At 40.4% G+C, this 13,295-nt stretch overlaps 2 protein-coding genes and 1 long non-coding RNA gene across 5 annotated transcripts; all 3 read right to left on the reverse strand.

Moving 5' to 3' along the window:
- Positions 1–885: 885 nt before the first annotated feature.
- Positions 886–4,312, reverse strand: LOC124348893 (KAT8 regulatory NSL complex subunit 3-like). Of its 3 annotated transcripts, none has more exons than XM_046799273.1 (13): positions 4,168–4,312; positions 3,984–4,105; positions 3,728–3,923; positions 3,226–3,671; positions 2,928–3,159; positions 2,629–2,870; positions 2,313–2,558; positions 2,165–2,248; positions 2,040–2,089; positions 1,836–1,963; positions 1,688–1,753; positions 1,430–1,610; positions 886–1,306 (listed from the first exon to the last, which is right to left on the reverse strand). In XM_046799273.1, exons 1-13 carry the CDS (start codon positions 4,234–4,236, stop codon positions 1,206–1,208), a joined length of 2,163 nt encoding a protein of 720 aa, XP_046655229.1. In that variant the 5' UTR covers positions 4,237–4,312; the 3' UTR covers positions 886–1,205. The 3 variants fall into 3 exon arrangements, with proteins under 3 accessions (XP_046655229.1, XP_046655230.1, XP_046655228.1); XM_046799274.1 differs by having other exon boundaries at positions 886–1,288; positions 2,040–2,092; XM_046799272.1 differs by having other exon boundaries at positions 2,040–2,092; positions 4,168–4,311.
- A 1,961-nt stretch (positions 4,313–6,273) lies between these two features.
- Positions 6,274–10,093, reverse strand: LOC124349015 (progestin and adipoQ receptor family member 3-like). The gene is made up of 7 exons (XM_046799492.1): positions 9,199–10,093; positions 8,228–8,390; positions 8,002–8,154; positions 7,203–7,400; positions 7,035–7,125; positions 6,914–6,945; positions 6,274–6,802 (listed from the first exon to the last, which is right to left on the reverse strand). Exons 1-7 carry the CDS (start codon positions 9,594–9,596, stop codon positions 6,629–6,631), a joined length of 1,209 nt encoding a protein of 402 aa, XP_046655448.1. The 5' UTR covers positions 9,597–10,093; the 3' UTR covers positions 6,274–6,628.
- A 7-nt stretch (positions 10,094–10,100) lies between these two features.
- On the reverse strand, positions 10,101–12,909 carry LOC124349211. The gene is made up of 4 exons (XR_006920232.1): positions 12,612–12,909; positions 11,884–12,546; positions 10,471–10,614; positions 10,101–10,343 (listed from the first exon to the last, which is right to left on the reverse strand). It is a non-coding gene; the product is annotated as an uncharacterized LOC124349211 (long non-coding RNA).
- Between the last annotated feature and the right edge of the window lie 386 nt (positions 12,910–13,295).

The raw sequence follows: 13,295 nt of genomic DNA on the forward strand, positions 1-13,295 counted from the left end.
TTTTCTCACTATCCAAGATAAAAAGTGGTGAGATTGATGAATACAGTGTTCACTGTACGACGAGACGTAAAAGGGGTCGGGTCCGGTGCCGGAATGACACATGTGGCATTTAGAGTTGGAACGGCACAGGAGTCAGCGAAGAAGAAGAAACTGTTGAGTGAAGACGGAAGAAAAAGGCTAGTAGCTCAGCTCTCCCTCCCTTTGCATATAGGACCTTGCTAATGAGTGTTCGCTTGGGCGCCAGAGAAAACAGTGACACCTCATCAGCATCGGGAGCCAGCAACACAGCAATGTCTCTCTCTTTTTCATGGCGGGGGTCAAAAATATACAACCCCGTCAATGATTGCGTCCGTTTGGGAGAAAAGAGAGTACAAAGTTACATTAGCTGCTCACCAAAAACTAATTTATGTATCTTATCCATCTCTTTTCCTTTTCCTTTTTTTGAAGGAGGGAGAGGAAACTTCTTGTTTGGTTTTCCTTCCGTCGTGTAAAAGAGCCGAGCGCTTGAGAGAGAAAGAGCGTCACAACCCGAAAAGAACTTTTCCATCAACCAGGCGGGATCTATTACAGCTGGGCTGGCCATCTTCGGCGCTCTCTCCCGCTTTTCTTCGTGTGTGACGATGACACGGCACGGTCCTCCTCCTTAATGTGTTACCTCTTTTCATCTCTTTCAACGCCGTCTCGGGACACCTAAATTTAGACATTCAAAACTCAATCAAATGCGAGAGCTATTTACTGTGAACTCTGTAGAAAACTCACCACACAACAAAAAGGGGATTAACAAGATACTTGATGCAATTTTCACGCTCACAATTTTTACCATTAGTAGGAAAGTAGTGTTTAGTCTTTCTCACCAATCTTCACAAAAATTGGGACAACTTGAACAATGGTATCAAATACATTTTTTTTTTTCAACTACGATATAAATACAATTCATTCCTATAAAGAAGAAAACATCCACCTGCATTTTCTGTGCTTCTATCATTGGAATAAAGAAGTCGTCAACAAGAAGCTTCGTTATTCAGACAAAAGACTTTTTTTGGGGGGTCTCTTTCATTTTCGAGTTTTGTCAGACGCTGGAGGAGACAAAATCGGGAGAAATGTAAAGATAATTGACAATGCTGGGATAGTTATTTTCATAGTGCTTTTCCGTAAGACCGGGCGTGAGGTACACAAAAAATATTTAGTTACGACGGGGGTGTTATCTACTCCGGTGGATCCGCAGGTTGGTTCTTGCTGTTTAGATTCCGGTTGCGATTCTCAGCACTTAGTCGCCGGCAAACGTCGACTAGAGGTAAATCATCAGCTATAATATCCGTATAGATTTGCACAAATAACAAAAAGAAAGAAAAAAACCAAATGATAAACCCAATAGAATGAAACCAAAAAAAGAAAAGGAAAATAAAATAAAAAGCAGTTTTAAATATACCTTCGTCGCCACTGTATTTGAGACAGAAATCATCGTCTTGCATGCTGTCGTCTAGTTTCTGAGGTGTTTGGCTGTGCTGTTGCTTAGACATAAACTCATTGCAAAAGCGCAAATCTTCCATAATCTCATCATCATCATCGGCAGGAGGAGCCGATTCTGTCTCGGAGCTATCGCCGCCTCCCTAGCGTGAGTTATTGCCATCAATATTCATTTCTTTCTTCTGACGTAATGTACAAATAATAATTTCACGCAATTTACCTTGCATTCCATCGGAGGCTGAAAGCCTTCCTCTTTGGGCGATCCTTGAGAACTACCGACGCTCGACTATCGACCAAAGGGAGAATAATCAGGATTGAACAGATGCAAGGAATGGAGATGTCAATTTAACTTTCACGTAGATTGTTACCTTGCAATCAATTTCCACGCTATCCAAAGAATTGGAAATATTTGCTCGCTGTGAAGACCCACGAGGTGGTAAATGGTCAGTTGACGTTGGTAGCGCACGATGAGTACTCAAGGAACGTGCAAGTCGACCTAATTTTCAAATCAAATCAAAACAAAATTACTTATCGATTACTTTGACAAGAAAATCGTCAATTATTGTACGAACCTTTTGGAGTGGATGGCGAAATTTCGGAGATTGCTCTTTGATATGGAAGTCTGCTGTTTTGGTATGAAAATTGCATTAATTTTAAGAACATTAATTCAGCATAAACTACAAGAAATGAGTGAAACCTTGTGTGTCCGGGCCCTGCTCGTCCACCTCGCACTCGAAGCCCAGTTCCACTGCGACCCTTCCATGGTGGGGCAAACGGAGTACTGCAAAGCGAATAAATATCCAGATGAAAACAGATTACAGTAATAAAATAGTTAAAGGTATCACCTTTGAGAATAGTTATGACCACTCAATGCAGAATGGGGTGAATCATCCGCGTCAACTTGATGCCTAGGCCTTTTCGTGAGTCCAGCATTAAGTGATGTGGCATCAGACTTTCGCTCAACTGGACTCTTTTTCCCAGAACCTGGAGCAGGTACTTGGGTCAAAACTGCTGAAAAGAAAGTTGATATTTCTTCCAAAATACAGGTATCCACCATCGACTGGGTAACATTTTGTAGTTTCTTTTTCCATCTAAAATTTGAAGTTAAATTCATAATTTGATATTCGCCAAGGAGATTATGTTCGCCAACTGATGACTTACTTTAGCATTCTTAACGAATCAACAGCACCGTCTACAACTATGAGAGAAGATTCAGCTTTCATACGGTGTCTAAACTGCTCTATTCCGTCTACTGTGCACGTCGAGGAAGATTGACCTACGATCAACATTGTAGGACATTTTATATCTAGAATGAAATCATCAGGTTCGCCTCGTTTGCCATCAACGCAGAAAAGTGGGAAGCCTAAACAAAGTAGCGCCGTAACAGGTTCCATATAGGCGACCTAAAGGAATTGCGCAATAAATTGTTATTCTCTGAGAGGTATAAAAAATGAATTTACCTGTGCGGCTATTAATGCCCCTTGCTGAAGACCTGCAAGAACGATCGGGCGACTCGGGCAGCCAGCTTTCAGCTCTTGGACTTTCTGTACCGTAGCATTGATGATGGCCTCAACAAACATAGGTAGGGGTAGTGTTTGTGGGGTCGATGATGTCTGGAGAGAAACAGTTGTTACTCTTCCAAGAGTCTGTAGTAGGTTGTGCCAGGTTTGAAAGCGCCTTGACCCATTCATACTGAATAAGGATAGATAAGATATTATAAAATATTATTATTTATTAAACTTTGAATGAATGTTTTACCTTGATAAAGAATTGTAATTATTGGTTCCTGAAGGTACCATAATAATGAATGGTGTTACAGGTGGAGCTTTGGTAGTTGCTGAAACATTGGGTTTCAAAGCAGGCTCCCAAGGCTTGCTAACAACAAAATTCAGGATTTGGTTGTTTAAAGCCAAAAGCTTGCTGTTAGTAAGAGGGGTGTTGAGTATTCGATCAACCAAGGTAGGCACTCTACTCTGGAGCACTTGTAGCATGTTTATGTAACACAACAAATAGTCTTGATTTAGATGTTCAATTAGTGTCAAATGCAGCCACTGAGTTATCTTCACATCCCATGACACTGAGGAGAGGATTATTCTCAATTTTTTGGCAGAACCTTCCACATTGATTTTCTTTTGGATAGCTTCATTTTCAAGTTTTTCAGTAGCTAGTTTTGCCATGTTGTCTGCAATAAGCAATTTTACAACCTATTTCAAAGTAGATGAGCTTGACTGAACACAGTAAACGTTAGAAATGCATAAACCTTATTAAAAATTCGATTTTGCAATGGAGTCCATCCATCTCTTTTGACCGTTTCTTCCCAATCTGAATTATTTTCATCTGTTGAAAGAAGACTCAACTTCTGCACTGATTCCACATAATTTTTGTCAGTGAGTTCAGTATCTAGGATAGAGTGGTGTTTTACGGGAGAAGGGACTTCAACATCTATCACATCATCACTAAAATTTTGAAAATAGTAAATACAATTGCAGTAATCCCATAAAATGTACAAAACATACCAAACAGGAGAACTATTCTCTGCAAAAAGAACACGTATAGGTTTACAATGGGCCATTTCTTGGCGCCAATTCCATGGTTTAGCATAGCAATGATCCAGTTGTACTGGGCTAGGTTCGGTACCCTTCATATTTAGTTGAAAACTTACGAACACAACCAAGACAAAACAATAAGAATGTAGTTTACCGATCCATTAGGTATATTCCTACAAGAAATCGAAGCCTCCCGACTATCTTCCATTGCTTTAACTACCATTTAGTAGTTAAAATCAGAGACACGCGACCACGCGACTTTTAGACGCTAGACTGTTTATTATGAGAAAGGTTGTGCCATGCACGTAGTTCTTATTTTTGCCGCTAGGCAGACCCAAGCACGATAGTCCAAAATTCATTTGTTTTTACACGAAAAAAATTTATTTTACAGGGATAAATTAACCACGGAATAGACTACTACACCCAACGTCATTGAATGAGAATTTATATTTTTGACCTTCAAATGTTTCCTTTTCGTATTTTGTTGATTGATATGATGATATCATATTGGCAGGACTTTTCCACATGCTTCCACCTTGAACACCAATACAAGTTAGTCAGAAGTGAACGTGGGTCTAAATAGTCAGGGAACACTTGTCAAAATGAACATAAACCTTTTGAGAAAACAACCCGTCACTAATTTAAGGGGAGGGGGAGAATGGGATTGTTAAACGCGTATCCGAGTCAAATTGGTCGCGTTCACGCAAGTTGCACTTCCAAAGTCGGCATGAGTGGGCACACAAACCACAACCTCGGAAATGAAAATTTATGACCATTAAATTAAAAAAAAATATATGAGAATTCAATTGTCTATAGCACAACGCGCCAATCGTTTATTTTTAATGAACTGTAGACCAGAGCTGTAGACACAGACACACAGTTTTGTGAAAAGAAGGAATTTCAGTTATCTGGCACCACTGTAAATTTGGCCGTGAAAATCAAATGTTTGTATAATAATTCAATTCATATTATGAATAAATATAATAAAAAGAATGATAAATATTGTATGTTCATGTGATAAATTGAAAGAAAAAGGTATCAAATCTAAAAAAATCTGAATCTTGTACCACGATATAATAGGAAAGATACTCAATTGACCGATGTAGCACAAACGAGCTCTTTTAATCTCCGTTTCAGGACATCATTGGATAATAGGTATGCAAATTAAATTGATTATTGGTATTTGAATCATTGAATCACATTTTATTACTAAGCTTTTCGTTACCTTTAGACACTTAATGGCAATGAATTTCGTAATTCACTCATTCATAATAATCATAATTTTTAGTCTACCAGCACACTCTTCAACTTCCTTCCCTTCTCCGAGAAACACAAAGAATTGGCGACTGGCGAGAATATTCGTGACCACATGATGGTAATTTTTATGTTCTCCAAGCGGTGATTGGCTATGAACCAATACATCTCTTATTCGCTCTTATTTCACTTATAGACTCACTCCCCTATTGATTAGTCACCCTGTTGCTATAAAAGACGTCTATCATTAGGATAGTAATCTATAAAAACCCGGCGTCTCAGACAAATTGGTCTCCAAAGTTGTGTCGGTAGGTCGTATGATTAATCCCTTCCGACCTTCAACCGCTACTACTGTAGTAGCGCATCATAAAAGGCAGTCCAACTTAGTAAGGTTAAGTATGCAGTGCAATTTTACGAGCAAGATAGTCAGGTCAGTTTCATTTTCCAAAAAAATCTTAATTCCTTTTGTTTATTTCAATAAATTTACCTTTATAATTACTCCAATTTATTCTTTTCCTAACTGTGTCTCCATTAAAATTACGCTGTTAATTATTAAATTACACTGCGCTTCCACTCAAAACCTCCCATGGGATTTTGTAACAATATGTCTGGCTATTTAAACATACCATACTCTACTCAACTCAACTGTATGAGTTGCAAGGAAGTCTGCCATAGGGGGCAGAAGTTCTGGGCAAAGTGAAAATGTTGGAGTATGAATAAAATCGCTTTTCTATCTTCCCTTAGTTTGTTTTTTGTTTAAACAAAAACTGATATGGTTTACTTAAAAATGAAGCACAGTCTCAGTCATGGTCTTGCACCAGTGTATGAGAACGAGACAATAGTCGCTATGAGGTAATCAGTGATACATTGTGGCATTGTACCCTTTGCTCCAGCGCTCTATCACTAGTTCCTCGTTAAACGTTGGTTGTTGTTTCTAAAAGATAGAACAAGAATTTTTGTATAATTTGATCAGATGGAATGAAAAAAAAAATTATTTGCAGTGGTCTATAATTTTGTCCTATGTAATAATTCTCCTTGGTGCAGCCATATTTCAACCATTTTTACACAAAAATATGCACGGATAATATCGGTTAAGAATTCTACTTAAATATGGTTTGAAAATACCTGAAAGAAAAACGTACGAAAATAAAACAAAAGCAAAAATGTCAGCGATGATGATTAATGACGTGTAGAATAAAAATAGTAAAGATATAGGGACTATCAATAATAATATGAGCTATGCAAAAATGTACAAATCGAATCGTTGAATCGATGATTGAGCCATGCATCCAACACGTACGTTTCTCCAAACTGATCAGTCTTGCGCAAAATAACTATTTTGTCAAATGTCGTTTCGACTACTAAAAGACGGTGCCGTGAGGGTGAAAGTTGTCGTTGGTGACATTGAAGACCGACGAAGAGGAAATTCCCGTTTTATCAAACTCAAAGCAGCCATGATGGGACCGCATGTCGGCAAAATACTTACCTACCATCTGCCAGTGGCAGAAAGCCAAGAAAATAATAACGTGCCACCACTGCAAAAATAATAAAAAAAGGAAAGTATAAGAGAGACGTCTTAAGAGAGAACACGTTTCGCCATGACACGATTTTCGGCATGGTAACGTAACGACGAATTCGCAACTCACCTGGTGAGAACTACCAATAAAGTCAACGGAGCCTGTTTCAAAGTTAATGAATGATAACGGTTATCGAGATTGAAAAAATCTTGATCCAAATAAAAATAAAATAAAAAACAAAAGTTATTACCTGGGAACCATATCTCGGGTACTTTACTAACATAAAAGAACAAAGCTGCGCCACATATCAGGTACATGATACCTATCTGGCTCACCAAATCCTAAATTTAAAAAAATTGCAAATAAAAATAATTCGGTTTTAATGCTGCTGAACAATGTCAAGTTCAAAATTACGTACAAAGACATTGGGCGTGCTGAATCCGCCATTCTGCAAAATCCAGTGAATGCAGGGAAGGAATCCGAAACAACTCCATGAAACGAAGAAAATGAGGCGTGTGCGGCTGTAGTCATCCGTAAGAAATTTAGGCGTTGTCTGGAGGATCAAGGCCACTACGAACAGAGTTCCGCTTATGGTGATGTAGATTGTTCTGATTTCCTGTCATGGGAGTTTCCAAGAAGAACATCAATGCTGTGGAAAACAATCGACCTAATTGCGGATCGATATTAGATGTAACCTAGCTTTTTCCTATTTATTATTGGGCGATGGAGAAAAGTAGCTAAACAGAACGGATGAGAAAAGCTTTCGTTCTCGGTAATGAATACCCTACGTTTTCACTTTTTTTCTTTTTAGACATAACATGGGCCTAAACATTTTGTAGTTCAAGGGCGATAGGGTGGTGACGACTTTGACCTACTTACACTTTCTCTTTCGATCTTGCCCGTTTCTCTCGTTCACAACAACATTTCAAAGCTCGCGGCCACTTTTGAGGTGAAATCTGATAGTCTGTAACTGTAGGCTACTTTTACTTGACGATATCACTTGTTTTCATTACAGATTCTCCATGAACTTCAAAGATAGAAGAAACGGCTTAGACAAACAAAGAAAAGTGGTCGCTGGGAGCAATGTCCCAAGTTGCCTAGACGGACTGATAATTCGACTAAATTTAGGATTGAGGAAGCGAAAACAAGAGGTATCTACAATAATACTTCACATATAAGCTAGTGATGTAAGATAGATAAAATCCCAAGAGTCTTACGTTCTGACACCAAAATGCGTAGTAAATCCCTGTAGTGTAGATGGCCAAAAGGCTGAAGGAAATGCCGCACAAGTCGTAAGAGAGCCAGCAATGGTAAAAATCTTTCGAATGACAACAGAAAGTGTGATAGCCGGTCGACATGGCCATGCAAATCTATAAGAGAAAAATCGTCATTATCAATTGGTCGACCTATATTACAGACATTATCCAATGATTAGAGACAAACCTGGAAGCAGAAAACTATCAAGAGACTGATGGCGCTGTCTTGCCATGAAGTCCCACCGCTGTTGACTAGCTGGAGGACTTCGTCCACAGTAAAGTAAGCAAAATAAATCCATCCGAGCAAGTGGGTCCAAGCATTGAGCGTCTCATTTGTCCACCAAAACAAACTGTATCCGAATAATAACAAAAAAAGATTAGAATGATTTCAATAGCTGCAGTGCCAGAGAAGATTGTTTAATCGCAATATAAAATAACCGGTTAAGAAAGTTTACCACTTTTACGATTGTCTGTCAGCAATTTCTTTTAATCGACTCTATTGCTGGACAACCAAAAACTTTCGTTTTCAATTTTTCGGCGTAGAATCGCACTCCACTTTTGGTCGAGAGGTGCTATTTTTACTTGGCAACCCAGTTGAACAATACGCAGAGAAAAAAATTGGCAAATTGAGGTTAACGCGCGAGCACGTTTGCCTTAATCAAGGCTCAGAATGTTTGGTGTTTTTTTCTTGTTTTCGTCTGTTGAGTTTGTCCAACAATTTCCTCAGCTTCACTGTGTGATTTGGCAGCCGTTCAACTTTAGATACAGGAGAGAGAGAGAGAGGCCCAAAATGTCCCGTAAAAAACGAAAGTTTATATACCTATCGGCTGTTATTTGACGTTGAATCTAGAGAGAATGTCTTACCAGAACGGAGAGAAAAAAAAGAAAAAAGAAAAAAAGATATTCTACGGGGACTCTCATGTCAGGCGAAAAAGTGAAAGTTTCTTTGGTTGACCAAAGTGACGTTCAGATAAAAAAAATCCCACCCCGTCATTGTGGGTAATACGAATGCAACGTAACGGTTTTTTTTTGCGAAATAACGAGTCGTATACAGTTAGAACAATGTCTGATATCAAACGGGACGGATAATTTCGTTTTTCCCTTCAATGAAATCTACTCTACCAGAAAAGGGCCGAATGCAAATGATGTGTTGTTTACCTTCGTATGCAGGCCACGGTTCCAAGATTGGTGCGGTAGCCTCTGTAGATGAACGGGTTGAATTGTAGAAATGATGGGGCCTCGTGAAAATTCACCACAACCGGTTGCCGGGTAATAGCAGACGGGGTCGTTGAAGTTCGCATTGAGACCATCAAAGTAGAGCTGGATCCCGCCCGGAGCAGGCGGACCTCGCTCGACACGCTGCTGCTGCGGCTACTGCTGGTGCTGGCCGACCCAGACACATTCCTGTTGAGGCAATATTTCTCGTGATTGTTGTTGAATTCGTGCCGTTCCGACGTCTTGCGAAAATGACGCGGAGAAATGGATCGGCTGCGCTTCCGCCTGCGGAGCCGGACATCCACCAACGGATCGTTCTCCACTTCCGAGTGCGGCGGCATCGTGACGGAGCTTGTCGGGTAGTCGGACGGAAATCCTGTCAATGGACTTGACACGGGGGGCGACGAAAAGAGCGGGAAATACGTGTCCAAATAAGGGGAGGACTGCGATCCAGTCCAGCTCAAGCGAGTGCTACATATACATCCGCACCTGACCAATCTCGGTAACTGACTGCTGGGCTGCCCGCGAGGACCTCGTGGCACACCGACTCGGTTGTTGTAGATTCGTGACCGCCTGGTGGCGCCTACTTCGTGGGCTATTTTTCTTTTTGAGCGCCCAGCTACCGTCTCTCTTTGCCTCCCATGCGACGGTGGGCCAGCAGTCGCGTTACATCACAATAGACACAGCAGCAGCAGCAGCAGACGCGAATCCGTATTAGGATCGTTTAAATTTTCGCCCGTGGCATGGCAACATGGTAGTAGTAACAAATATAGGGCTTTCTAGACGATTTGTGGCCTTCAAATCTCTTCAAATATCTTCTTCCCAGACAGCTGTTCGTCTGACGCGTCAAAATAATATTACCATTAAAAAAAAATAAAACAAGTGGCATTGGTTACTTAAAACAATAAATGTCTACCTTGAAAATAATCGAAGAAGAAGAAAAAAAAGGCGGGCGTTACGCCTCAGACTTTCTCACTTTCTATCGCGCCATGCGTTCCGTGACTCGAGTTGAGTTCGGTTTCGGGATTCACACGCCGCATAACTCGACTAGAAATTCGTCGGCACCGCTCGTCCGCTTTCACCCAGGCCTATTACGTGTATGTATGATACAAGAAAAAAAAAGAAGGTAACCTTGATGACTACGGATGGTAGGGAAATGAGCATAAAGCAATTTAAATTTCGATTCATGATGGATAAAGGTGGGGCCCGGTTTACCTGGCTATTGGTAGACTCTTCCAGCCGGTGGAAGGTCACTACTGGATACAACTGTTGATCGTGACCGTGATTTAAGATCGTCGCCGGCAAAAAAACGAGACGGCGACAGCCAACGGGTTTCAACTCTCAAAAAGGCCTGTATATCTGAAATATCTGAATATCGCTTGAGATTTCTGAATACTGCGCTTCAGGCTAACACGCCGCAAGGAAAGAGGAGAAGAATAAACACGTTTCGAATAACAATTAAATTTCGATGGTTTTTTTCCAACATTATTTTACGGCTCTCATAAATCGATTTATGGAAGACTGAAATATCGCAAGCGTTGCGACTTCCTGGATAATAATTCCCTCTGTAAATCATCTCCGCCGCCACGATATCAATTCGTATAAAATCATTTCCTCCACGTGCAGAACTTAACGGCCATGACAGACACTTGGTGATGACACGTTTAAAAGCAACCGGATACACAGGAAACAAAGCAGAATCAAGTTGGAACACTTATCCAGGCTCAAAATGTACACCCAACATTCGTTTAACTGCGATCCGATCCTCGATCCAGAGATATCAGGAAGTGTTTATTCGATACCACGCATCAGGACCCATCTCCTTGTGCACGTGCCGGCGTAAGCAGAGACGCGGGAAGCTTGAAAAGCATATTTCAAAAATACAAAAGCGGTCATGTGGAGCAGCCGCATATTTCATATTCTTCGTCGCTAGGTAGCTGTCTTGTCTCGTGCTCTTATCAGTGATGAAAATGAAATTCGGTGAGATCCATGTCGATTAGTAGAAAGCGTTTTATTTCGGAAATTCCTATATGCTTCCCTTTCTCTCTCTCTCTTTATTTGCAATCCCGCGCACTTGATTTTAATATTTTACAGACTGTGGCGACCAAATGACCAGCACAAAGCAAGAAAGAAAAAAAAAAGTAACTTTTCAAGTAGCCTTTCTAAAACCTAAAAGAGTATAACGAAATGTTGTTTCGAAATGAGCAGAAAATAATCACGAAAATACCACTTTTGGTCACGATAGAGATATAGGCTGTGATGTAAAAAAAATGATTGGATCGCGCATCGACGAGTTTGGGGTACCTATATGCCTTATGTAATAATAAAATACCTGTAATAATAATAAAATACCTATTTAACACACTCACGGCAGGCCAATGAGGTCACACAAGTCCTTTCGCTTTTAAAATAACAATTTGTTTTCTCTTTATCTATCGAAAGATTTTCGTGACGTCATAGACCTCGTCTGCTAAAAAGGCCTGGCGTTCCAAGCCTTTCAAGTCCAAGTTCAACGGTTATTCTATAAGAGGCCAAAAGTGCCTATATACACCAATATCCGTCAATCTCTCCAAAATGTTTGTAGATCGTAGAACTAAGACATAAAACAGGCTTAAAGATTTCTCTTACCTTGAATTGAATGCACCTCACACGGATCTTGTTTGTACGACGCCCTGAAGGATTCGAAATTTCTTTTTCTTCAATTCCAGCAACTGTGACTATGGCGGTCTGGCAGGGTTCTCCAAAAAACCTATTTTTAAATATTTAAAAAGAGCGCCAACTCGTGGAGGTACTCCACAAAGTCCGCCCTGGAATGCCGCAACATATTTGTTTCTAGGGACGGGCAATTTCAAAGACTTGCCAACAGAACTTTTTCCAGGTAATGCACAAGTGCTTATTTATATTCGCCAAAAGTTGTGCCAAATCAATTTGAAGGAGGTTGAACCGGGTTGAACTTTGCGGGACTCCGTCCGGTTTTCTTGTCGATTTTTAAAAAGAAAACAAGCGGTAAATAGATGTGACGTCATTCTTACCCCAACACTTTCACTCTTTGTTTGCGCACCAGTTGGTCGAGTAAAGAAAATTTGTCGCCGGTTCGGGAGGTTTCTTTGGTCGTAACGGATTAGGGAAATTGCCAGACGCTCTAGAAAAATGAGCGTTCTCATATGGTGACTTACTAAATATTTGCCAACAGCTGGGAAAATACAACCGTGTACCATTTCACGAAGTATCAGGTACGTAGTAACTTGTAAGGGAACCTTGGAACTGGAACCTGACCCAGTATACATTTCCCTACGAAAACAAAAACAAAATAGTCAACAAATTTGTAAATAATAACAAACAGAAAGCGCTCGTACCTTGCACGCTAATCTAGATTGCGAATCAGGCAGCTGGAGATCCAATAACGACATAAAAGATCGCTGACCCATACCCAATCACCATTCAACTTTTTTTTTCCAGACTCCGGCACAAATATTGAGGTCAGAGGCCTCGGACAGTATCCGCATTTTAAATATGTGCTAATCATTCAAGGATAACCGAAAAGAAGGTCGAACGCTATCTCAATACGCAGCCTGAGATTGAATCGCATTTGAAGTTTTAGAAAAAAAAATAAAAAAATATTTGTACTGTAGCCACAACAATCTAAGTGGGTCACCGAACTGTAGTCCTATTTCAAGATCGACGCCTTTCAACGCCATCTATTGAGGGAAATGCACTGACGATTTAATAAGCCCTTGAATGAGAAGCCGACGCAGGTTCCGGTTCAAACTTCAAAGTCAAATTGGCTTCTCTCAATGGGTGGGCTTCTTCCTGTTTGGGTGTTACCTAAACGGCCTAAGAGGAAGTTGCTGGCTCCTGGCATTGCAATATTTTTTTATTTTATTTTAACTCATCCCTCCACTTGGTACAAATCATAGGTGAGAGAAAAAAAATGAATAGAGGAGGGCAAAACGAGCAATTGGGGAGGGAGCGGGGAGGAGGGTCCAGCAGCCGGTTTCATATAACACGGATTGACATGATCCCGTTTTTCAACGAAATGA

Source organism: Daphnia pulicaria, chromosome 7 (assembly GCF_021234035.1).
Source record: "Daphnia pulicaria isolate SC F1-1A chromosome 7, SC_F0-13Bv2, whole genome shotgun sequence".
NCBI lineage: Eukaryota > Metazoa > Arthropoda > Branchiopoda > Diplostraca > Daphniidae > Daphnia > Daphnia pulicaria.